Source organism: Pongo abelii, chromosome 12, assembly GCF_028885655.2.
Source record: "Pongo abelii isolate AG06213 chromosome 12, NHGRI_mPonAbe1-v2.0_pri, whole genome shotgun sequence".
NCBI classification, from domain to species: domain Eukaryota; kingdom Metazoa; phylum Chordata; class Mammalia; order Primates; family Hominidae; genus Pongo; species Pongo abelii.
The window spans coordinates 86183487-86209879 of record NC_071997.2 but is presented as its reverse complement, the minus strand read 5'-3'; the positions used below and the strand labels follow the sequence as shown (position 1 = coordinate 86209879).

At 46.1% G+C, this 26393-nt stretch overlaps 1 protein-coding gene across 2 annotated transcripts in view; it reads left to right on the top strand.

The window, feature by feature from the left end:
* Positions 1-26393, top strand: part of EPAS1 (endothelial PAS domain protein 1) — an 89753-nt gene that overhangs the window by 48645 nt on the left and 14715 nt on the right. For both annotated transcript variants that reach the window (XM_002812065.6, XM_063713709.1), the window contains exons 2-7: positions 899-1089; positions 10194-10345; positions 10767-10851; positions 14646-14764; positions 14893-15098; positions 24246-24352. In XM_002812065.6, coding sequence (XP_002812111.2) covers positions 899-1089; positions 10194-10345; positions 10767-10851; positions 14646-14764; positions 14893-15098; positions 24246-24352 — 860 coding nt within the window. The remainder of the gene's footprint in view (positions 1-898; positions 1090-10193; positions 10346-10766; positions 10852-14645; positions 14765-14892; positions 15099-24245; positions 24353-26393) is intronic.

Here is a 26393-nt window from a genome sequence, read left to right as displayed (position 1 = left end):
GAGACTGAGGCTAAGCAGTTTAAATGATTTATTTACAGAGCTAACAAGCAGAGAAGTTAGAACTCCAATCTAAACATTCTGGCTTTTAAATAATGCCTGTGTTAGAACTTGCCATGGACTTTATAAGGAAGTCCAAGATTTCTTTAGGGCTTCTGAAAGAGGCAAGCTTCAGTGCCTGTCATCTTTCCTTCCATTCTGCAGCAAACAGGAGAATGAGGCTGAGACAGCCTGGCAACCTATGCTGGCGGGGCTTAGAGAGAAAACGTTTGTGCCCACTCGTTTTTAATCCTTGACAGAATGCACGTTGGTACTCTAGACTGTTGGGTGTCTGGCTAACTGTTCTGGGGCTGTAATGGCATTTTCAGTTTTTACTGTGGAAATCACTCTCTGGTATGAAGTGGGATCTAGGGTTCAGTACTACTATTAATTTTTTCCGATTGTGTCTTATGCAGAAAAAGAACCTTAAAGCAGTTTTTTTCTCTTGTTCTCCAGAGCCCTTGACAAAGCCATCTGAGCCACTGATAGCTTCCTTACCCTTCTCTTTCCATCCCTGGACATTCACCCCTATCCTCAGATATTCCAGGGCCAGGTCCCAGGCATTGGTAGTTAATTTAATCAGCCAGTCTTTGCCCAGACTCCACCCATGTGAAGCCCTGTTCTGGCCTCCACAGGGAATGCAAGAGGAGGACTTTGGTTGCGAAGACACCAACACACACAAAAGCAGAGCTAACAATACAAAGCAGGTTGTGTGTAGCTCAGACGACTGGTGTAAGCTCAGATCAGTCCAGTGGGGGAGTGTGTGGCTGCACTGTGGGTTGGGGCCATGGGGATGTCCTGGCCAGAGGTATGATAGGCTGACAGTAACCTTTCCGGGACTAACCCCTTCTTTTCCACTTAGGAGTAGCTCGGAGAGAAGGAAGGAGAAGTCCCGGGATGCTGCGCGGTGCCGGCGGAGCAAGGAGACGGAGGTGTTCTATGAGCTGGCCCATGAGCTGCCTCTGCCCCACAGCGTGAGCTCCCATCTGGACAAGGCCTCCATCATGCGACTGGCGATCAGCTTCCTGCGAACACACAAGCTCCTCTCCTCAGGTAAGGCCAGCAGGCTCCCCTAGGCTGGGCAGATGCCAGCCTTACCAGCATGTTCCTATACACAGGGGACCCTTCTGCTGCCAGAGCTGGAAAGTCACCCCACTACAGAACTTTCACCCACAGAAACACCATCATGAGTGATTTATTCCTGCATGTTAAACATCTCTCTTCCAGCAGTGACCTTCACCGTGAATCCAGCTGTGAGAGGAGGGTAGGGACAGGACCAAGGAAGAACATGGGCACCCAGAGGCTGTGGAGAACAGGGGCTGGGAGAACCAAGGACGGCTTTTGCTGACTTCTCAATTTGTTGCCATCTGGCCATAAGACCCGTCCTCCACACTAGATTGAGTCTGTAGGAAGCATTCTAATCTTTAACCTCCAGTGCCTTCTCCAGAACAGCAAGAAGGTGTGCCCAGATGATCTTTTCCCTCTGAGAAGCCAGTTAGGCCAAGCAAATCATTTGGTCTCTCTGAACATTGGTTTCCTTGTGTATAAAATGGGGTTAAACATACTTCTTGCCCAGGGTGTCAGTGAGAATGGAATGAAATGATGTCTGTAAAGCACCTGGCCTGGCTGAGCTCACTCACACTGGGGAGTCCTTGACATCACCCCTCCCCAGGAAAACAACTTGTTCTCCCCTCCCTAGTACCTCTGCAACTCCAAAGTTCACAAAACATTTGCTTTTTCTCAGTTACATTCTTCAAGAAACCATTTCCTATGCGTCCTGACCAGAAACAGGTGTCTTGAGTAGTCTTCTGGTTTCAGATCCTATGTGACACTCTCGTCAGGGGTGTCAGTTCTGTAAGGACATTGGGCAACGTGTTGTGCTCCTCCCCGCCTGGTCTGGTGCCACAGGTGGGGACAGTGTCTGACGGGGGAGCATGAGGGAGGCACTCAGGGAGGGAAGGTTCTTTTGTGGTTGTTTTCAGTTTTCCGGAGTAAGCCTGGTGCCTTGGAGACGGTGGATTCCGCCATCCTGTTATGAAGTGGCTATTCTGGGAAAGAGGGAATCCAGTGTGAGGCTGAGAGGCCAGACCAGAATGTACTATTCTGGTCCCTGGAGTACAGGAAGGATATGGGGGATAGACTTTCAGAAAATAGGATGACAGCTCAGTGGGCCTGGGGTTGGAGGGCTAGGCCTAAAGAGGTGAAATGTGCAGACAAGAGCAGGAGAGCCAAGGGGGAAGATATGCTCTATAAATACTTTCAAAGAACAATGCAAGACAATGGCAGATACATGATCCTAGATGCTGCAAAGAGAGAACAGTGGGCTGAGCCCTGACAAGGCTTGGATTGCTGGATATAAGAAAGGCTGGGAGACTCCATCACAGGGCATTTGTGTACCCCTCCCTTTAAAAAGGCTTGTCTTCCTGGATAACTGAGGGCCAAGTCGGCTAATGTTGCAGTCATCTTTACATATAAAAAGTAGACAGTGGAGGATTTAATGACTGGATGGAGGCCCCTTCCTCACAATGAGAACCCTCTCCCCTGCTTTCCTGCTGTGGTACTTGAGATTTTGCTCTTAGACATTAATTCCTTTGGATTAATCATTGCTTCTTTCATCACCACTCCAATTCCTCCACCAACACAAAGTCCCAGAAGGGGTAATACAGGTTGAGTATCCCTTATCCGAAATGCTTGGGAGCAGAAGTGCTTTTGATTTTTTAATTTTTTCAGATTTTGGAATACTTGCATTGTATTTATCAGTTGAGCATCCCTAACCCAAAAATCTAAAATTTGAAATGCTCCAATGAGCACTTCCTTTGAATGTTGTGTTGGATTTTGGAGCATTTCAGATTTCAGGTTTTCAGATTAGGGACAGTCGACCTGTATATTAATTGTAGAACGCCTCTGACTAAATTTGGACTCATTGATTGTTTCTCCTTATTTCACAGATAAGTGAAGCACAGACAGGTTAAGATTGCTCAAAGTCACACATTTAGCACATGGTGAACCTGCACCTGGAATTCAAGTCCTTTTGAATGTTGGTCCATGGGAAAACAGACATGGGATGGCAAGAGCATTTTGTAAACCTGGTCAGGCAAAGATGCTGACAAGGGCTGGGGTGTGGGGTGTGGGGGAAGGGAGAAGGTAGGGGAATGAAGGTCAACAGAGGCAGCTGAGAGCCAGCATGATGGGGAGGAGGTCCTCACACATTCAGAGAGTTGTCCTGTCCTTCCCCCTAGTGCAGGGCCTCGTTTTCCATGCTTGCCCTCCTGAGCCTGGCTGTCCATCTCAGTGGTTCAAAGGTTGGCCTGGAAAAGGCCATGAGTTAGGCTGGGCTCTCTGAGCACATCTACCTGTGTGTGTTCTAGTGTGAGCCCTTATGTGCTGATAGGAACCCCTGTATGCTAAACACACCCACAGAGATAGGACCAGACAGTGGGACATCCTGTATCTATCCCATCTCTGGAGCCTGTTGAAAGTTGTGGACACAAACTTGCCTGCCCTCTGGCTGGGCTCGGCCGTAGACCAGCTAGAGCCCTTACCCTGTCAGCTCTGGTCCTCTCTGTCCCAAGGAAAGAAATGAAGGAAAAGGATAAAAAGTTTCTACTTTTGGCCATGTGGTCCTGGTGTCCTTGAAGGAGAAGTTCTCACCGAACGAGCACAGCCCAGGGAGGAGGAGATGGTTTCTCAGCACCCGCTTTTCTCTGACTTCTCTCCCAGGCTCCTGCCACACATTCTCTAGACTGATTGTTGAATTATTTTCAGAAATTGTAAGACAAGATATTTTTCTTTCTAAATCGTGTTTTGCTTTTACAACACATGTAGCATTATGAAGAAGAGTACAGGACTTGTGGGCAGATAGACCTGCATTGGAATCTTAGTTTGGCTGCCTTCTTTCTCTGCAATGTTGTAAAAATTTCTCTTTGAGCTTTAGTTTCCTCATCTGCACAAAGGGAATAATGGTGCTTGCCCTGCAATGTTATTTGAGGATTGAGATAATAGATATAAAAGGCCTTATCCTCTAGCCTGCCACATATTAAGCTCTCAATAAGTTATAGCTTAGAAATAAAAATTATTATAAACAAATATATTGATTTATATTAAATATAGGCTTCTGGAGAAATGATGTAAAAGAAAACCCAATGTAAATTCTTACTATCCTCTAACCTACCTTCTAGCAATTTCTATCAAAATGCAGAGTCGTCAAACTTTTCCGAGGCAAAACAACCCACATATTCATTATTTAAGCATTTCTAACAAAGGTGAGTACCAATTTTGGCTCACTTTATAATAGGAAATAGCTGGTTGCATACCTCAAAGTTCAAAAGGCTAAAAAATACCAAGTTTTTCTTTAGAAAAGTTTCTCTTTACTTAGTAACACGTTTCCCTTTGATTTTCACAGTAGGCTGTTCTGTGTGGGAATGTTGGAGAGGAAACCTCAACGTTGAGAAATTCAGGCTGTGGGTCTGGGCTGCCGATTGAGATTCGTATCACAGGAAGCAAACTGAAACAATAGCTTTATGATATTAGCTTCCACGCTGGGCTGAGGACAGAACACACTCTTACAGGAACATCGGTGGAAATGCCACTTGATTGTCTTAAATCCTCTTTCAAGATGAGCCCCACAAACCATGAGCGAATCAGGGTCAACTCTGCATTCTGAGGGCATTAAACCGCAGTGAATATACAAAATTTGCTTTTCATTGTAAAATTGAATTTTGGGCTTGCCCAAACTCATACATGGTGAAATCAAATTCATTTTCCATGGACCTGGAGATCAGCATGAAGCAAGGTTTCTAAAGAGAAGTGTTAGTTGCATTATGGATTCATCATCATTTGCTTAGCGAAGACATCAGTTATAACAAGAGATTAGGTTTTCCTGATCTCTAGACTACTAAGGAAAAGATATTAAAATGTGAGACAAGTGATTTTAAAGTTTTGAAGGCTTGATATGACCTTTCCATGCAGGAAAAGTGGGACAAAGAAAGAATTGTGGAGGCAGATATATGTTCTGGTACCCTCTCACACCCCACTTTCAGACTTCTTTTCCCAGGCTTTCACTCCTAACTCCACCTCTTTGTCCCACCCACTCTAAATCAAGGCCTTTTTCTGTCCTGTTTGGAAAGAACTCAATAAGCTGATTCATGTGAGGATGTTAATGGGTGAGAGCAGCTAATATACAATCTCTTCTAGAGATACTGACTTTGTTCAGATCATTCCGTTAACTTAAACTAAAAAGTCTGGTCAGTCAACAGGTGTTTGCTGAACCCAGTCCTGTACTACATCTTATGAAGGGTAATACAGAGAGGCAAGATAGGATAGTAAGATATTTGCAAAGAACAAAGGCATGAATCTCTCCTAGTGGACTTTCAGGACTCTCAGGGAGCCCAGGAAGATCAGGAAGGACACAGTGCCTTCTGTCAAAGGCATCAGAGGAGCCCAGGCCTGCTAATGGTGGCATTTAAAGGTATGGCTAAGGATTCAGCAAGCGATCCCAGAATGATTTCCCCGTGGCTTGACTGGCACTGCTCTTGCAGTCTGCACATCCGGGAGGGCGGGGATTGGGGGGCCAGGCCATGGGTCAGGTGGAGGGGAGGAATCAGTTTAGGCAGAGCCTTAGAAGGAAGGCCCCTGTGGTGATCACAAAGTGGTGACTGCCAAGCACATCTGAACCAGGAAGACCCCATCAGAATGGCTTTAAGAACAGTCAGAGCAGTCCTGGAACTTCTCGGAGAAGGAAACGAGGCAAATTGACCTTGGTGGAATAAAATTGCAGCCAGCATTCTGACCAGCAGCACCGTGGGACAGCCTGGTCTCTGAGACCACTCAGGAGGCTCTGCTCTGCCACTCTGCCTGCTCTCTCCCAATGCACAGCCCCTGCTGCCCAGGAAGTCCCACCCCACATGGGCGGTGCTGCCTGAAGGAAATGAGCGATGCTCCGGAAAAAGTGCTCCAAAACCTCAGCCCGCGCATATCCTGGCTGTGGGGAGTCATCAAAGCCTGTTTACTGGGGCTATTTTTAGCATTAAAGAATCTTGTTATGCTCCCCAGGACGGGCATGCACTGTCTCAGCAGAGCACCTCTGGTTTTAATAACCTACCTCTCGTCTTTGGGGTCAGACCCTGAAGGGTCTTCAGAAGCAAGTAACTGAGATCTGGAGCCCAGGATGATTTACAGACCCAGTTGGTGGCTTATTGAACACCTACTCTGGGCTCCTCACTTTGTTCTGACCAAGAGTTGATGCTGGATTGTTGCAACACCTTACAGCAGTTTATCTCTGTCTTCCCCACCAGTCTGTCGATTCCGAGGGAAGGAATTGCTCTTACACCTTTCAGTATTCCTGATTCTCCTTAGGACAGGACTGAGCACACAGTAAGTGACACTTGTGGACAGATTACCTTGTGCCTAGCATAAAGCAGACATGAACACAGTAGAAACTTAATAACGGTGTAGGGAATTAGTGCATTTTTCCATGTCCATAACACTGAGTAGGATATTAATGGTACATCAGGGAAGACACGATGTTCATAGGGAAGGGGCAGAGGGGTCTTCAGCAAATCTGTGACATGAGCCTCCAGGGTGAGAGGGTCTACCTCCTGTCTCCACAGTTTTCACTCTCAGCTCCAAGCTGGGAGTGACCTGGCCAGGTTCCTTCAGAAGCTCCCAGGAGAATAAGCAGGTGCTGTGAGGGCAACTAGTTCCACAGAGGGAAGAGAGCCTGTCCCAGCCCTGCTGTCACAGGGTCCCTGGGGCCAACCTGCTGGCTTCCTGGTCCTCCAGCCATTGTGACCTCAGTCCCAAGACATTCTGTTTCCCTTCGTGGCCCTAGATTGCCCCTCTCCCTCCCAGAGGCCAGCTGACCCGATGCTGCTGTAGCCAATTTCGCCACCTCCTGGAAGCAACTGCACTGGGCATGGGTGGAAACCAGTTTGGCTGTGTTGGAACTGTTAAAAACAGGAAATTTTAAGCAGGACTATTTCCTCTGGGACTAGTTAACCCAAATAGGGTTGTCTTGGGATTACTTCAGATTTTGAAGTCAGCGTTACCACTGAGATCAAAGAAATTGAAGAGAAAATATCTTCTCGGTTGGCTAGAAACCACAGGGTTGGCCTCTGTGTATCTACAGAAGGTGGTCACCTATCTGGTGTGATTGAAGTGGTGCTGAAAACCTCTCCTCACTCATCTCCAAAATAAGTCACCACCTGCCAACACAGGCTAATTAAGGTCACTCGTAGAATCTTTGAGTTGAGGACATAGCTCTCAGCATGTGGTCCTGTGAGTAGCAGGGTCAGCATCACCTGGGAACTTTTTAGAAAAACAGATTCTCAGTTCCCACTAAAGACCTACCGAACCAGCAACCCAGCGGGGGCTCATCCAGGGCCAGTTTCATGGGCGTGCAGCACAGGCAGTCTTAGAGGGCGCCACACTTGGAAGGTTCTCAGGCTTGGTTTAATTTTTCCAATGAGAGGTCTCACATTTTTATTTTGCACTGGGCCACGCAAATTATGTAGCAGTCCTGGTCCCAGAAATTTTTCTTTTAGCCTGAACTATAGATGATTCTGATGCATACTCAAATTTGAAAGCACTGAGTTAAGTCATTTTCTCCCCTAAAGCCCCTGTTCAAATGAAGATTTTAGCTGGGAAAGTTAACATTCACAGTGGCATCGCCCACACCTGGGACATTTTATCATCGCTTCAGCGGGCTGGTTAGCTGGCAGAGAACAGGTGTATCAGAAGAAACCCCAAACAGAGATCAGGTGTGCGTCTATGTATGGTGTAAGGTCATTCCCATGACCTGTGGTTCTCCCCTCTCCAGGCTAGCCACCTGAACGAGGGTGTGGAGAGGAAAGAACTTCCCTTGTTTCACCATTTTAGCAAAACAGAGGGAAAGCCACCGGGGCATTACTCTGTACAACCCAACTCTTGGCTCTGAAGGCTTGCCCATCCCTGGACGGGACCCACTGTGATCCTCTGCCGAAGGCATCTGTGACTCTGGCGTGTTCTCTGATCCTGTGTCCTGAAAGATAGCTGGTCCCCTTTGCCTTCACTGAAGCCTCTTGGTAGGAAGATCTTGTAATTTGGATTTGTTCTTCTTGAGGAATAATGGCAGGTAACCCAAAGCTTAAATTTAGAGGCTCAAGGAAGAAGATAAAAGCGAAATCCGGTTCCCTTGCAGAAAGGCCCTTGAATGACATTTCACAGCATTGATGTGTCCCTGGCCAAGTGGCCTATAAATTGAATTACATTCTACGTTCCTCAGAATAGTCTCCATTTGAAAGACTCCTTTTAATTAAGTGAATATTAATGTTTGCAAGTGACAAATTACTCTCTAATCCCCTTGTTCTATAAATCAAGTGAGGCATACTTTGATTGATGTTTGCACTGGATAAATACAAATTTTCATAAGTAAATGTCTTTGGAGTTAAATAATGAACTAGGAGAAGAGGGCTGAAATAAAGTCGGTGGTCTGTGTATAACAATCAAGGCCTGGGGCCTAAGAGGTTTTTTTGGTCTGGGACAAGAGCCGAGTCTGTATTTTTCAGATAGCAGAGGTATACTAGATAGGCCAGGATACTCAAAGTGTGGGTGGTTCGGGGTGGAAGTTTTCCTAGGCTGCACCCAGCAACCACCTGTACAGCCTGCTGAGAATGCAGTTGCCTGCTCACTCTGTTTTGCACCTCTGGGCTTCACTCTCTCCAAACCATTCTGTATGCCATTGCCAGACTAATCTCCCCAAAGCAGTGCTTTGAAATGCACTCCTCTGATCACATTTGCTTGACATGTGAGGCCCCTCCAGGACACTGGGCCTGCCTCACCAGCCCAATCTCTGAGACTGGGAAATGGATTCTCTTCTTCAGCCAGATGGGCCTCTCTTCAGTCCTAGGACTGAAGCTTGCTCCAGGTGTTTTCCAGTGTTCACACAATCCCATCTGGTTCAGAAGGCCCTTCTTTCATTCCACAGAGTGAAATCGGTTTTTTCTAAGACTCTTCAAATCTTCTTTGGAACAATTAGTTGTCTGTGATCACCCCAAAGCGACCCCCTCGTCCTCTGACCCTTAGAGTTCTTCCCATCTACACTTTTCCTTGGGAGCCCAGCTATGACACCCTTGAACTTTTATTCAGCTTTGCATCTCTGAGTGCTACATATTCCTCACCTGGGATCTGAGCAATTTGAGGGTAGTGCATGTCTTGGAGCAGAAAGAAGAAAGAATTTACTGTTGTTATAGTTTTAGGCACTTTACGTAAATTATCTAATCCTTACAATTCGGAGATGGAAATTGTTATTCCCATTTAGCTGATGAGGAAAGTGATATCCAAAGAGGCTGTCACTTACCCAGAGTCATAGCCTAATAGGAGGCTGATCTGGGAATAGAACCTGTGTTTAACTCCAAAGCCTATGAATGGTTGAGTGTGGCTTCTGGATTCAGCTGTCAAAGCTTGCTAGCTTTGCAATCTTTATACCTTTGGACAAATGGCTTAACCTCTCTACACTTCATCTGTAAAATGAGATTAAGAATAGTATCTACCTCGTAGGTCATTGTGAAGATTACATAGCATGCTTAGTGCAGTACCTTTCATGTAGTAATTGCAATATATATTAGCAGCTAAAATTTGTTCCCACTACTACGTCTACCATTATATTCAGGCATACTTTGATTGATGTTTGCACTGGATAAATACAAATTTTCATAAGTAAATGTCTTTGGAGATAAATAATGAACTAGGAGAAGAGGGCTGAAATAAAATCTATGGTCTGTGTATAACAACCAAAGGCCTGGGGCCTAAAAGGTTTTTTTGGTCTGGGACAAGAGCTGAGTCTACAGGCTGTACAGGTGGTTGCTGGGGGCAGCCTGGGAAAACTTCCACCCTGAACCACTCACACAGCAGCTCCTACTGCTCTCATTACTAGTGCCAGAAGTACTGTTGTCACAACAAGCACACTGTCCTCACAGCTCCCGTCAGGGTGTCCTCTGTGCAGTGGTGCTCATCCAGTGCCTGCTGCTGGGCGGAGGCAGACATTCAGATGGTCAGCGGTGCGCGTTTCCAGAAAAGTCCACCCGATGCCTTTGCACCATCCCTAGCAAATGCCTATCTGTGCCAGTCACATCTGTTTTCACTCCACATTCATGCAAGCTGTCCCACCCCCCTCTTTCCAGTTTGCTCTGAAAATGAGTCTGAAGCTGAAGCTGACCAGCAGATGGACAACTTGTACCTGAAAGCCTTGGAGGGTTTCATTGCTGTGGTGACCCAAGATGGCGACATGATCTTTCTGTCAGAAAACATCAGCAAGTTCATGGGACTTACACAGGTGACACCCTCCTCTATCTCTTTCAAAAGAAGAAATGTTTCCATTTGGGGGCAGAAATGAGAGGAAGGTGCTAGCCACAATCCCACTTGACCTCTCCCTGCAAATGCGCACTGTGACCCTCGCTGACCTCAGGCCACACGCCTCAGGCCACACTCCCACCCCCAAGCACTGGGTTTGGCTTTGCTCATGTCCATCCTGGTAGACAGCTCTCTGCTGACTCATTAACAGACGAAGTCTCTGTCATCATCAGTAGTCCCCGATTACATCTTTCTGTCTGTGGACCTGACGCTGGACTGGGATTATGAGAAAACCGAATTCAGTCTCCTCTCTGCCTCCAAATCTGGAAGGTGGCTCAGCTTCCTCTTGGAGTCTTTTACTTCACTGTGAGGAATAATGATGCCTAACCTTGTTTTTGAAACAGGTGGAGCTAACAGGACATAGTATCTTTGACTTCACTCATCCCTGTGACCATGAGGAGATTCGTGAGAACCTGAGTCTCAAAAATGGTATCCTTAATTGTGTTTACTTCCTTCTTGCCCCCACTGGGTGGGAATCTGCCTCCCCTTTGTCTACGAGTATAAGGGAGACAGCTCACGGCCCTTGTGATGCAGAAAAAATGGATGTCCTTAAAAAATTTAAGTATGTGGCCTGTGAGATGAGATTGGGGCATTGAGAGGATCCAGTACTCAGAAATATCTCCTGCTGGCCCCGCATGGTGCCTGGTGTCCCACTACTAGGGGACACCTTTGGGTTAGGACACTGTCTCTAGGAGGTTTCATCACCCAAGAGTCAAGCATCTCTGCCAAATGACACCACCCAAACCAATGAGGAACTAGTCTGTGCCAAAGTGCTCATAGTAACTACTGTAGTTATCTATTGCTGTGTAACAAACCACCTAAAACATAGGGCTTTGATGATTATCTCCCAGGGTTCTGTGGGTTCAGTGGGTGGGTCTTGTACTCCATGTGATGTCAGCTGGGCTGCAGTCATCTGGGGGCCAGACTAGGCTGGGGTGATCAGGATAGCTCACACACGTCTGGGACCTTGTGGCAGGTGGCTGGAACCCTGGACTCAGTTGGCATGCTGGGACAACAGGACTGTTCTTTCACTCCATGGAGTCTCAGAGACTCTCCCTCTCCATATGGTGTCTCTAGGGTAGCCAGACATCTTATGTGGCAGTTTAGGGCTCCCAGAAGCACTAAAGTGGAAGCTGCCAGGCCTTCCCAAGGCTTTGTCCCCAGACTGGCAGAGCATCACTTCTGCCCCATCTTGTTGGTTAGAGCATGTTACCGGCCAGCCCTGGCTCATTGTGGGAGGAAACTACACAAAGCCGTGAGTGTCAAAAGGCATGGCTTGTTGGAGCTACTTTTGGAGATGAGCTACCACAGGAAATGGTACCCTGATGAGACGTAGGTCAAGTAGGTTTTGACGGAGAAGAGGTTTTAAAAGATCTAGCATTCAGGACCTTACCCATGGGGATACCCAGCAGGTGCCAGTGGATGAGAGGACCCACACAGGCAGAAAGCACGTTGCAATGGCAGTGGAGCTTCCTCTCTTGTAACTGTGGCCATTCAACAAAGGCATGAATAGGGACATTGTTAAGAGGACTGAAGCTTTGGTCAGAAGTGGGGCTTAATGACTGCCAAGGTCCCTTCCAAACCTGAGATTCTGTCACTGGTCTGGGGAGATTCTGTGCATGTCTAGATGTCCTCTTTAACAACCTCACCTGTCACTGCCATGGGGCTTGTGCTTGTCCAGCCTGAATAACAGAGGCAGTGAGGCTAAGCCTACAAGGTTTGGCTCTTATTACCACACACGCTGCAAAAACAGACACTTCATTGGCTCACCTCCACCCTATTACAGACTGAGCCTGCAAAGTACAGAATTACAACCACCTCCTCTTCTACCACTGCCACAGCTCCCTCACCCAGCTCCTCTGCTCTCTCATCTGCAGGACTTAGACCACCTGGGTCCTAGGGTACACTGGCAGAGAGCACCCTGTAGGCTGCTCAGTGTCTTGTCTGGTTCTGTGGGGAAGGGGCTACCAGACTTTCTAAACCTCTCTAAAAAGAGGATTCATGTTCTGAATGGGCTTTCTGAGAAAGCCTGAGAAAACCAAAGACTGATTTCTTCTGTACTCCAGAAACCCTTTGGCCTTTGGGTTCTTAGTCTCAGTTCAACCACTGACCACAGTCTGAGTTTGAGTCTGTGACCAGAAGCAAGTACCCTACTTCTCTGTTCCTCAGAGTCTTTCTTTTCAAATTGATGGTATTGGACTAGGCAAAGGCGACGACCTTTCAGTTTTCAAGTGCCATGATTCACAGCTAAGTGACCTCTAATTATCTGATTAGAACTTTAGATCTCTTGATCTGCATATTGAGGACTTGGGATCAGTCAAACTCAGTGAATCAGCAAATCTTCACTGAAGCTGCCAGCCTGTAGGTGGACTCGTGATCTAGACCTAAAGGGTCAGTGTGAGTTCCTAGAGGAAAAGAAAGCCATGAGGCAGATTGTGGAAGGCTTTGAAGGCCAGGTGGAGGGCCTTGAACTTTATTCCATAGACAATGGGGAGCTATTGAAGGTTTCTGTGCAGGGGTGGAGTGATCTGTGTGGAGCAGTGTTTAGAAAGAATGATCAAGGCTGGGCACGGTGGCTCACGCCTGTAATCCCAGGACTTTCGGAGGCCGAGGTAGGTGGATCACAAGATCAAGAGATCGAGACCATCCTGGCCAACATGTTGAAACCCCGTCTCTACCAAAAATACAAAAATTAGCTGGGCGTGGTGGCACCTGCCTGTAGTCCCAGCTACTTGGAAGGCTGAGGCAGAAGAATCACTTGAACCCAGGAGGCAGAGATTGCAGTGAGCCAAGATCACACCACTGCACTCCAGCCTGGCGACAGAGCGAGACTCTGTCTCAAAACAAACAAACAAACAAAAAGATCAAATGTCAGCATGGGGAGAATCCAGAGGTTAGCAAGTTAAGAGGCCTCACTAATACCCAAGCAGCAGCCACAAATGAATCCCTCCAGCCCCCTTATACCCAACAACTGGTCTGGTCCTGGTGGTGGGGCCAGATCCCAAGATACAGGTATATCTCATTGTATGCTAACCCCACCTCTGAAAATTAAAATGGTAAGAATCATAATTTGGTATGGGAGAAATGGTTTTATAATCGTGATGAAGGAATGTTCTTTTTTAAAAAAATTCACTATTCAGTCTGTTACTGAGTGGGGTCCCCTAAGGATGTTGAAGTTTTGTTCAAGGGTGCCACAGTTCCTTTGACACATAACTCTTCAAGAATATGTCAGTAAAGTCAAGGTCCTCTGGAAGTTTAAGTGCAGGGGCTGGTGACTGTTCCTGGAGGAAGGAGTGTGACTATTTGAAACAAGGCTCTAGATTGTTCTATGATGCTGGGTAGGGGGCAGGATTATATCTTTGAAAGTAGGTACCAGAGATGGTGGTGTAGGCAGGATTTAGACACAGACAAGTGGGATTCAGTTGGCATTCTTCATTACTTTGTTTTACAAAAAGTGGAAAATGGTTCTGAATCGGTAGGCTGTTTGGCAACTATAAGGAAGGAAGCTATATTGCTGGTTTTGGTGATTTATTTAATTTTTGCTGAGAGAGAGGATATGATCCAGGTTGAGTTAATCCATAAAGTGGACTTGCTCACCAAATCCACTGTAAGGAGATTCGTACCAGAGGTCTCTCTCGACCCTTGATACATATGTCACTTCAGGGACAAAGTTAATGGCATGGTATCCTGAACACAGCTATTGCAGTTTGCAAATGGGGTACAGGAGGGGTTAAATTCCTCCTGAGAGACAGGTTATAAAGGAAAGACGGGAGTGTCTGAGAGACATTTCTAACCTGTGAGGAAGGCTTACACCCTTGGAGTAACTGTGGCCTCACCCAGACTGTCCCTTGGAATTTCTGCAAGAAGACCTGGGCCTGCCCCAGGAAAGGGTGGCTGAGTTAGTGGCTGATAGGCAGTCGTTGTGTCGCTGCTCTGAAGGCACCACTGACCATGTTCCAGATGCAATGGGAAATCAAATGATGGAGCAGCTCCTACCTTGTGGGAGTTTATGCTCCAGTTGAGGAGATAAGCTGGAGAGTAGGAACCATTAGTCCACAGGCCATGATGGAGCTCAGTGTTGATGGCAGACCACAGGTGCTAAGAGAGCAGATATTTGGAAAATATAAACAATAGGCTGCCAAGAAAAACTGCAGCTGGGCCCCTCTCATGAATATCCATATAAAACTGACTTCAGCTGGTTCTTCCCATCCTTCCACATCCAGGCTCTGGTTTTGGGAAAAAAAGCAAAGACATGTCCACAGAGCGGGACTTCTTCATGAGGATGAAGTGCACGGTCACCAACAGAGGCCGTACTGTCAACCTCAAGTCAGCCACCTGGAAGGTAGGGCAACATCAGGCCTGGGTTGGAGTCCCAGGTGTAGGGTGACGGCGGTGCAGGGGATGCCTAAGGCCCTACCCCCACCCCCAGCACTCTCGGCCCCATGTCTGACCCTTCCACGCCTGTCTCAGGTCTTGCACTGCACGGGCCAGGTGAAAGTCTACAACAACTGCCCTCCTCACAGTAGTCTGTGTGGCTACAAGGAGCCCCTGCTGTCCTGCCTCATCATCATGTGTGAACCAATCCAGCACCCATCCCACATGGACATCCCCCTGGATAGCAAGACCTTCCTGAGCCGCCACAGCATGGACATGAAGTTCACCTACTGTGATGACAGGTAGGGGGCCATGGGTGTGTATGCTGTGGGCAGAAATGGGTCTTACCTGTGTGTGTGGGGAGTTGTGCCTGTATTAAAGGTGTGGAACTGGACATAGACATGGTATTGCCGGGTGCATGTTCGTGGACCTGTGCCACTGTTTCATTGCATCAGTGCCCCTCAGAGGTTCCCAGTACTGTATTTGGTGGTCTCCCATTGACAGAGCCTCAGGGTCCATCTGCAGAGCTTTCCTGGTGTGCAACTCTTCTCATCATTGTGGTGTGAACATATTTCTCCATACGTGTATCAGGCTCCTGAGGAAATTCTCAAGGCAGTCTTCTGCCCCAGGAGAAAGAGTCTAGAGACTTCCATCTGTACTCCTGCTTCAGAGGCCAGTAAGGAGCATCAGCTTCTGCCCTGGAGACTGACCCTCTTCCTTACTGACTGAGCCTTTCCCTCCGCCTTGTTCCTTCCTGCATGCAACTCCATTCCGGCCAGTGTCCAGCCATTTTGAAGAAGATGAAGGTAGCTAAGCCAGATGCTAACCCCCCAGTGCCAGGCCCGGTGTCTCTTAGGAGACACAGTAGTGATTAAGAGCATGGGCTTCAGGACTAGATGGCCTAGGTTCAAATTTAGTAATAAATGTTCAATGTTAGCTCTTATTATCACCTTTATTAGAGTTGTTGAAAGAGTGCCTAAGACTGCTTATGCATATCATGCCATCTCGGGTTCTTAGCTCATTTAGAAGATGGAAGCAGGTGGGGAAGAGGCTGGGGTTGTCATAGGAGGGAGTATTTAGATACCCCACAGCTCCTAACTCCCCCACCAGCCCTGCCTCTGGGACTGTGGAACCTGATGATGGGAGGTAGGAGGAGGAAGATGGGGAGAACAGATGCCCGGAGCAATGGCCGGCCCCAGGGAGGGAAGGAAATGCAGAAGACTGGGCCCATGGTAGGCCTGGCTTGAGTAAGCGCCACTGCGGCTTGCTGAGCAGCACACCCCAGATGTGCCCTTCCTGGCAGAGATCTCCCCGCCTGACCTCAGCTTTCTGTAGCATCTAGAGCCGCCATGTGTCCCAGGGTGACAGTTCCTGTGGCAGCTCTTTGCCACCCCAAACTCTTTGCCACTCTTCTCTCATCTTCTAGGGTTTCTCCTCAGGAAACCCTGAGATCTCAGTTTCCCCTTCTCCAAAATAGAGATAACACTTTGTAACCTGTTTCATGGGGTCACTGTAAAATGAGATAATGGCTGTGCAAGCACTTTGAGAAGTCCAGACACTACAACACATGTGAGGCTTCTTGTTATTGCTTATATCTTACTTCCTGTCCTTGGCCTCCTCCAAAGCAGAATCTTCCACTAAACTCAAGGAGCCGAAACCACTTCTGAAGGCAGTTAGTGGCTGGGGGCAGGAAGAGGAAGAATCTGACCCCCAGATCAGCAAGAATCTGCCTCGTCTTCCTCAGCCAGCAGGAAACCATGGAACCCCAGGAAAAAAGCTCCTGCTCAGCCTCCCCCAGGCCTACCCACTTTTCTCTTATCAGCTGGACATCCTAAGGGCATCTGGTTTCTTCATGGGAGGGACCCTCCTCCCCAGGATGGGGTTTCTCTCCTCTGATTCCAGACTGGCCTGGTGTTGGTTGGTCGCCCCTTCTTAGAGTTGGCCACCACTTGTGGAACAATTTCAGAACTTTTGTAAAAGTATCCTTGAGTCATTCCTGTCCTTCAGTTCTGAACACAGTAGGGCCAGGATTCACAGCTTTTGGAGCTAGTGGGTAGTTATATAAGTGGAAAGAAATGTTCTAACCTCATAGGGAGAAAATGTCATGTATGAAGCCTTCCGTCCTGGAACTTCGACACAGTCACCATTTATTGTAATTGTTAGTGGTGGTGGTGGTGGTGGTAGTGGTGGTGGTGGTGGTGGTGGTGGTGGTGATGATAATGATGGTGGTTCAAGAAGAAGATTGCCCTGTTAGTGACAGGCACTGCAGGAATCCATGTTATAGGTAAGGTTATTTATCAGATGCAGTCTTTGTATTCAAGTGAACATTCTGGGCAGAAGACACAGCTTCGTGTACCTCTCTCAGTAGTCTTGTGGGATAACATGGACAATCCCAGTGCATAGCCCCTGTGTCACTGGCTTTGAGGTGAAGTGGCTCAAGCCGACCTAGCCATATAGCCTGGGAGCATATATAGTGCTGTGGATGATGAAAGTCAGATAGGTGCTTCACCCTGGTGAGTGAAGCACATCCGTAACGTAACTCCATGAGCACTGGGAAAACCCTACTGTCCTAGAAAATAACTTGGCATCCCTAGATAATAGAAAAGAGAATTTTTTTAAGCTTAAGATTTTGATCCTTGTTACAGTGAGAAGAAATCCTCTGGAAGGGGTAATTCAGTGTTATCCTTTATTCATTATCTTGGTTTAAATGAGTTTCAGGTAATTTTGTGAAGGTACTAACCTTCAGACAAAAGAAGAGGGGGAGAAACACAAGGAATTGGAAGTCTAAGTGTGGCTGGAGAGGAAATGTACATAGAAAGGGGAAAGATGCTGTGCTGACTTCTTGGTTTGGCTCAGGGCTGGTAGGCAGAGTAGCTTCTGGCTTAAAGGAAGTATCAAGCCTCGTGATTTAGGGCTTTGTGACTCATAATGTAGAGGGTGATGTTGCTTATAAGTTCTGCGAGACACACTGCATTTTCAGCAAAATCTTGCCTTTCAAGAAACCTAATTACATGGCCCCAAGTCTGAATTCAGTGGTGCTGGAGAGCTGCATGTAGAAGCATTTAAAGACATAGAATGCTGTGTCACACAGAAGTTGTGTTTAACCGATTAGCAGATTAGTTAACAAGGGCACAGAATGGCTTAGACAGTTGATGAAGTGACTATTTTAAGTCCTTAATCCCGAAGTGTTATATCTTAATTGCTTTTATGAGGCCTGGGATTTTTTTGGTTTTGGTAGCTTGTTTTGTTTTCACTCTTTGTGGTGGGATGGGGAGAAGCATATGCACATGCACACATATATACACTCTCCGCCTCAATTCCCCTTTAGAGACAAATGCTGCAAAAACCAATGCCTGTCCATGATACCTAGTGGGGTGAGGGGTTTTCCATTTTAATCAGGAAATTCACTAGGTTTAATGACATCTGAGACACACAAGGTGCTGTGATTCCCACAAAGGGGATTGTTTTCCTACAAGAAAAGTTAGAATCTGAAGAAAATGTATGGCAGTTAGAATCCACAAAATCAATTTTGAAGCAATTTGGTACTTGTCTTAGATATACTGAGACCACAGACACAAGCAAAAAAAGAAAAAGGGTCATGGAGAAAAAGATGAAAACAGACAGGAAAGAAGGGAGAGAAACAGAAGAGAGAAAAGACAACTCTAATTTTACATTGAACTCTCAGGTCAAATCAGTTGAATCTGAAACAAACTATTCTGAAACATCTGAAATAGAATAAAGGAATACAGATGGTTCAAAATGCATTTGTCCTCCTGTTAATGAGGGATCAGAGTACCATATTAAGTCTTGCATTAGTTATTTTTAAAATAGTAAATACTTTTAAAAGTAAATTTCATAACAATTCATATGTCAGTCACATTTATGTACCTATGGTCAACTGCTCTAGACAAGGGGAGCAAGTTGAGTAGCAGGGTAAAAGAAAAATATCCTGATTATTAATGGAATTAATGATCTCTTCTTCATTTACAATTGAAACATAGGCAATATACTGTGTTTCCCGAAATACTGAGCAACCAGTTACGAACTGTCATTTACTGAGCATCTGCTATGTAACTGTATGCCAGAGACCATTACATCAAAGTAAAAGAGATGATTCCTGATCTTCAGGAGTTGAGAGTTTGAGACATAAGCCATTTAATGAAACCACAGTGAATGGTACAAAATATAACATTCCATTTACCCAAAAGGAAGACAAAAGTTGTTCCCAAGTAGTTTAACTTTAAAATAGGGTGGTTCTTAAAATCATGTGGAGGTGTCATCTAGTGGTGAAAGAGGTAACTGTGAAGGAAGCCAGGTCGTCAGGGAGATAGAGGCCAAGCCTTTCTAATTATCATATAATCCTACTGCGATTTTGTCAGTTGTAGGAGTCTTCTGTATCTTAGAAATAAATTATAAAACCAAATTATGTGGATAGGAGCAGTATCACCAGGGGAAGAGGTTTCAAAATTACAGTAAAAATTTCAAATCAACAAAGAGGGTCATACAATTTTTACAGGTAAAGAACTTTAGGGCAACCCTGTTTTGTCATTGGATTTAGGGAACATAGGACATATTAATATCAGGAGTTACAGTTTAATAAAGATGCCTACATTCCAAGTTCTGTGGATAAATTTATGATGAATTGTTTTTGTACAAAGAAGTTGAGAATAAGTAAAAATGGTAAAAGTGAGGGAAAGGTTGAGGATCCTAAAGATAATGTCAGTAAGAAGAACTATAAAGAGCCATAAGTGGTAAAACACACACACAACCTTCCTATGTATACACTTACCCCCACAGGTACCCTGTAACACTCCACAGACAGGATAGAAATGGATTTCCCGTTAATTACAGAGCTGGTTGTATAGATTTCATATAACCATGTAGTATTTGAGGAAAACACAAGGCTTAAGTACTGTTTAAAGCAAACAAAATCTAGATGAAAATATATTAAAACCAACCGAAGGCACTGAAATCTGAGTTAGTGAACAGTGTAGATATTAGTAAGGAAACGCGCTGTCAAATCTTATAAGCACATATAGAAACCAAAATGAGATAAATCACAGGGTGCTGAGGAGAGGCGATGGGCAGAGTGTGGAAGGAAAGCAAGCCAACTTGAAGTATTTATTAGCAGATACATTCTTTGGAAAACAAATAGGTGGTTACGAAGTACTTAAAACTTTCATCCTCTTAAACAGTATAAATACTCTCTCACCATCTTGCTTACATGATTAATTTACCTAGCAAATCCTTTACTCATGTAGGGAACAGGGGTAAAAACTGCAGCCAGATCTTGCGTGACTCCAGGCAGTGGCATCTGAAGTCAAGCACCGTGGCGCTGCACCGCACGTGGACGGGTGCTGGCGATTACACGCGGGGAAGAAGAGCGAGCCTTCTCAGGCCTGTGGGTGGATTTCTTTCTGCCACTTGAGGTGGCAGCACTCACGCTGTAGCCAAGAGAATAATTTTTTTGCGAGCACTCTGCTGTAGGTGGTGTATTTTGAATAGAGCTTCTAAACAGTTTTGAGAGTAAAGAGCAATGAATCATTCATTTTACATTTTGAAGGCACATCTCACTCTGAAGTCCAGAGCTCAGAGAGCTGACCCACATATTTACTTGGGGTAACACCAACTTCAGAATTTAACAACCCCCTTTAAAGCTGTATTTTCTGTTTCCTTTCATCCTTCCTCTGCCTCCTTGTGGCTGCCTATCTATCTGCATCTCTCTCCTCATTGCATCCTTGGTCTGCTGTTTTTTGACTTTATTATTAAAAAGTATCCTCTGTTCTTATGTTTGAAATCTGGTGAATTAAGTCCTTGTACATTTCTCTCTTCTCTTAGAACAGCCCTACTGAGTTGACTTTTAAATTTATGGGTGACCTCAAACTGATTTTCTTTTTCCCAGTGAGTCAGGGGTCCTTAATTAGAAAGAAAGAAAAAAAAATAGTTCCCTGGCCCCTGATGGAGAGAGCAGATGAACCTGTGTTATCACAGCCCAGCTCGGAAGGCTTGTCTGGAGCCTGGGGGAAATGAGCGGGGAAGGCCCTTGTGTGCCGTAGGAGCGACCTTATAAACAAGCTCGGTTCATTAACCTCCCCACTGGCGTCTACGTGCCTGCACATGGGGGCGAATGACCATGAGCTTTAAGTTGGGGTTTCCTGGCTTTGTGAAGTTTGACAACTCAAATGTTCTTCAATTGTGTTTGGGATGTGGTGTATTTCCCAGTTTTTATAGTAGTCTGTTTAAAGGAATGAAGAAAGACATTAAATATTTATTTTAGTTGACAAGATAAATGAAAGCTGCTACTGGGAAGATATCTGGCAGTTCTGAAATCTAGGTTTGTTTTTCCACTTCCAAAACATGCCCATTGTATGCCTTTGAATGGATGATACATTAATTAGATAAACATTTTATTATGAGGCAGATTATAATAAACATCTACTTTGAACATTTTAATTTAAAGATTCTAATCTCGAAAGGAAATTTAATTCCTTCAGAGAGTAGAAAGACATCTTTCCTAGAATGCCAGTAGACTCATTTTGGAGGGTCTCTAGAAAACTCTAGACCTGCCCAGGAACAGAAGCAGTTTATCTGGCAAGTCAGTGAGCCTGTAGATGGCCAGCCCATTGTCAGCAGGGCTCACTCATGCAGTTCTAGTTCCCAGGCGAAGCTTGAAAGTCATCCGACCCAGGAGCGAAGCTAGTTGATCGTAGGACCAGCACTGTTCTGTCTCCTTGTTCCCCCCAGTCTCCACCTTTGCCAAGGTGTACTTGGGCGCCAGCCCCAGGGTCAGGTTGCCAGATAATGTATCCATTGCTAATGAGTTCAGAGACCTCTCTGCTCAGGGCCAAGCGAGGGGACAGATCCTTCTGCTCTGAGACTGGCTGGCTGGCACAAATGAGCTGCTGGGATCTCACTGGAGAAATCTCCACTGGGCTGAATCAGCTGAGACCTAAGCCTCTCAGCCCTGTTGAGCTGCTCCTTGTTTGACAAAGGCTTTAACCCCCAAATTCTCACCCAAGCAGAGAACTTGCCTCTTCTCTGCCCACTTCAAAACCAGATGCCTTACAGAATGAAGAAAGGATGGACAGAATATCATGACAGGTTCTGTGTGTGTGTGCGTGTGTGAGTGTGTGTGCGTGCATGTGTGTGCACACACATTGAGACAGTTAATCATATTATTCTAGAAAGAAAAGTAGATCCTTAGTGCCCAGGTTCCTTAGCAGTGCTGGGATAAGCAGGTGTCTGTTTGTACCGTAGGTTCAAAGAGAAAATCAATCTACTGGTCAGCTGTTGAGGTTTTTACTAAGTACCCGTTATAGAGGAAGCAAAAGGAGAAAGTGGTCCCGGAGTTCAGGGGTTGACAGCCTAGGATGTGAGGAGACAAATGCATAATTTTCTGTAATATTGTGCATACTCCTTAGGACTTCATGAGAGACGTCGTGCTGGAGGAATTGGAGAGGGCTCTGTGGAGAAGATGAGGCTTTAGCTGGTCCTGGAGGTGTCAGGGCTTGGAGAAGAGGGGAGAAGAGAAGGCATAAAGCTTCTGCAGCAAGAATGAGTTTTCCAGGCATGGGGAACTGAGGGGAGAGGGGCCTTCCGTGACAGAGGGTGCATAACATTTTACAGATGAGTTGAAAATCAAATTGCTCAAAAGGTGGAGAGTAGGTTCCGGGGGGACTTGGAAGTTAGGCAGCATTTACTGTTGGTGTGGTTGGCAAAAGTGAAAGCTGTAGATACTTAAATAGGAGTATGGCAGGATGCAAGTAGTATTTTAGGGCAATTTGGTCTGACAGACGTATGCAAGTTGACCTGTTTGGGGGGTGGGTTTAGAGCAGAGACAGGAAATAAGGAGCCACTGCTTCTGCTTTCTGCTTCTGCTTTCCTCTCCGTGTTACTGATCCCCTACAAGGATAAGTTATAGGACTCTATTTCTAGTTCTAGATCCCTGAGGAATCGCCACGCTGACTTCCACAATGGTTGAACTAGTTTACAGTCCCACCAGTAAACTATCGCAAGGACAAAAAACCAAACACCGCATGTTCTCACTCATAGATGGGAATTGAACAATGAGAACACATGGACACAGGAAGGGGAACATCACACTCTGGGGACTGTTGTGGAGTGGGGGGAGGGGGAAGGGATAGCATTAGGAGATATACCTAATGCTAAATGGCGAGTTAATGGGTGCAGCACACCAGCATGGCACATGTATACATATGTAACTGACCTGCACATTGTGCACATGTACCCTAAAACTTAAAGTATAATAATAATTAAAAAAAAGAAAAAAAAAATTATAGGACTGTATCCAGGAGTCATGCCTTCTGAAGTAGAATTGTAATAATGAGACTGTGGCATCACTTCTAACTTGTGATAGGCCAAGTAAACAAGACAGTGAAGCCATTATTTAAAGTTTGTGAGAGCACCAAGATTTTGAGAGATAATATGGAGGTATTATATAGCCTAGGATAGGACATGATATTGGGTAAAGCGGCCAACCTGGTGGTTCTTAGGCAGGGCTTTGTTTATTTTAGTGATTCCAGCACAGAACAAAGGGTCCTAAGAGTGTTAAGTGATTCTTCATGGTTCTCCACATTTGCCCTTTCCTCTGCCCACTTCCCATCAAAACCAGATACCTTACAGAATGAAGAAAGGGACACTGAAATGACAGCCAGTGGTGTCATCTCAGAGCTGCCTATTAGAGTATAATAAGGCACATTTCTATGACTGTGATTTAATATTTCTTCCTCTCAGCACCTCCTTGCCTCCCTCATTTCCTTGAAATGTGAGGGACAAGTAGAAAAAGCCATGGACGGCAGATCTGGTGTCCGAGGGCACCTGAGGTCACAGGCAGGACCTGCAGAAAAGTGAAGGTTTAAGCACAGACGGGTTCTGCCTGCCTGGACTCCCTCTCACATGCTGGTTGACACAGAGACAAAGGTGGCTCTACCTGGGGCCACATAATTTTCATGTTTCATTTATACTGCCTTCTACTAGAATGAGCTTGACGTAGCAACTGGAGGCCCCAGTTTTCATTCTTGCTGTGTCCCTGGACACCTGTGTAGGCATTGAGCAAATTGTCTGCCCTTCCTGGATGTCTACTCCCTCATCTGTAAAAACTTGGGGTGAGCCCCTTCCAGTGGTTCTTGGAGAACAGACATATGTGTGTACCGGGGTGGTGGGGAGAGGGAGTCCTCAGAACTGGTGCTTTTCTCTCCTCCCAAACATGGCTTCAGGAAGGGCAGGAACGACAGGGGTTTGGTTAAACCTGCAATTGTAGATTGAGCACAGTGTTCTTTTGCTTGGATACATGGTACAACAAGAAAGTCTGGATTGTGTTCATCTGCATGTGTGTGTTTGATTTGCCTTCTGCGGTTAGCTCCTGCCCACATGCTGTGCTAAGTTAATATGGTCTTTCTTCCTTACATGCTGCCTTTTTAAAAACTCAGAATCACAGAACTGATTGGTTACCACCCTGAGGAGCTGCTTGGCCGCTCAGCCTATGAATTCTACCATGCGCTAGACTCCGAGAACATGACCAAGAGTCACCAGAACTGTGAGTCCCAGGAGTGCCCCTTGTGGCTTCCTTGTGTCTGTGGTATCTGGCCTTGAGTGGGGTGTGACTGGTGAGACAGAAGACCAGGTCACTTCCTCCACAGAGCTGCTGTCTTGTGTGGCAGACAAGACTCATGCCCTCAAGATGGTTAGAAAACCAAGGCTGCCACCACCCTATAGAGTCCTTCGTGCAAATTAGAAAAAGGACACTTCCTCCAGGGAGACACACCCGTGCCAAAGTACACAGCTGAGACAGTGGAGGGTGGGTTGAATCTCAGTCCCCCATACCACCTCTACGGAGTGCCTGTGTGCAGTCAGTGGTTTGCACACCCTATGGGACAGCACTGTAGAGAGTAAAATAATTCAACATATCATCAACGTGGGTGCATGCTGTAGATTCAAGTACGTACATTCACAGAAGAGGAGGGCAGGGGGAGTTGAGGAAAGGACACTTGAGTTGGACCTTGAAGGATCGGGGAGGCTTAGGCTGAACAGAGGGGAAAGTATTATGGGTCCAACTTAACACATGTGTTGAGGTAGGCCACAGTTCTCAGAGAGCTTGCTTGCTGGATCAAGGGAGCTTTAGAAAAGGCTGTCCAGGCAACCCAGGGATGGCGTATGGAAACTCTGCTTTGCAGTTTGAAAGAAGCCTGAGTTATGTAAGGACTCTGGAAGAGGGCTTCCCGATAGAACTTTCTGCAGTGGAAATGTTCTTGAAATGTGGCTAGAGAAACCGAGGAACTGAACTTTATACAATGTAGTTTTAATTAATTTAAATGTAAATATCCACACTTGGCTTGTAGCTACCATATTGGACAGAGAAGTTCTAGAATGTATCCTTGGCCATGTTCCCAATTCAGGCTTCCTATAGGCAGGTGATCCAGGACCATTACCTTGAATCCATGCAACTCATCACTGTGCAAGGGCTCTGGGCCTATAACCCTGTACTTGGCCCACTGGGGGTGATATAAATTGGTAGAATTGATTCCTGCCCTAAGTGATCTTATTTCTGAGGAAAAAAAGAGGACTGTGGGCTCCTTGGGAACAAGTGGCTCATATCTTTAACCTCAGTATCTAGCATAGCGCCTGGTACAGAACAGGCACTAAATGCACTACATAAACCCATGGGCAAGACTATATTTGGAAAAGAATGCTTCAAAACAAGTCCCACAGTGGTGCAGACAGTGGTGCTGAGAGGATTATGGGAGGATTGAAAATGGGTAAAGTAAGTCTGAGAAGATTCCCAATGGCCCTGCTGGCAATGGAGAAAATGGAAGTGCAGCCATTTGTTCATGGTTCCATCTACCCCAAGGCTAGGACAGCCAAGTTCAGAGCAGCCAACAGAGTCACAACCCCGCAAGCTGTATGTGAACATGGTTAACCCACTCTTAAGGAGTGAGATCTTTTCTTTTATTCGTTCCTCTGCCTCTTCCTCATGGCTTTTGGGTTTGATTTGACAGGACAACAGGGCCCACTATGATATCTCAGAGAAGTTTCTCACTGTGCTCTCTGGCAAACACACACACACACACACACACACACACACACACACACACACACACACAAAACAACCTAGATTCAGCCCCACACAGGAACCCAGAGATGGGGTAGGAGTGGAGGTACTCTTTCATGCCAGTGAATGTGACCCCACCTTAGCCTGCCCAAGCTTTGAAATTGTAACATCTGGTTCCAGCCTTCCCTTTGGGATTCCTTCATGCTTCCTGGTCCCTGAGGGGTTCCTGTTTTCAATGGCAGGTGACAGAATCATCCAGGCACTGGGACTTAGCGGCCCAGGCTCTGGCCCAGCCGACCCACTGATTCCCTAGGGCCTGGATTTCTGGACCTTCCTGACTTTAGATGTAAAACTGGGGAAAAGTCTAGCCTTCCTTCCAAGCTAAGGGTGAAGCCAAAGCAAGGGACGAATGTAAAAATTTCTGGGAATTCTTGGAGGACAGTATTGTCTTTTATCTTCTAGGATGGGAAAGCAGAAGAAGCTACTGTCAAAGGAAAGAAAAATTGTGACTTCTGACTAGGCATATAGG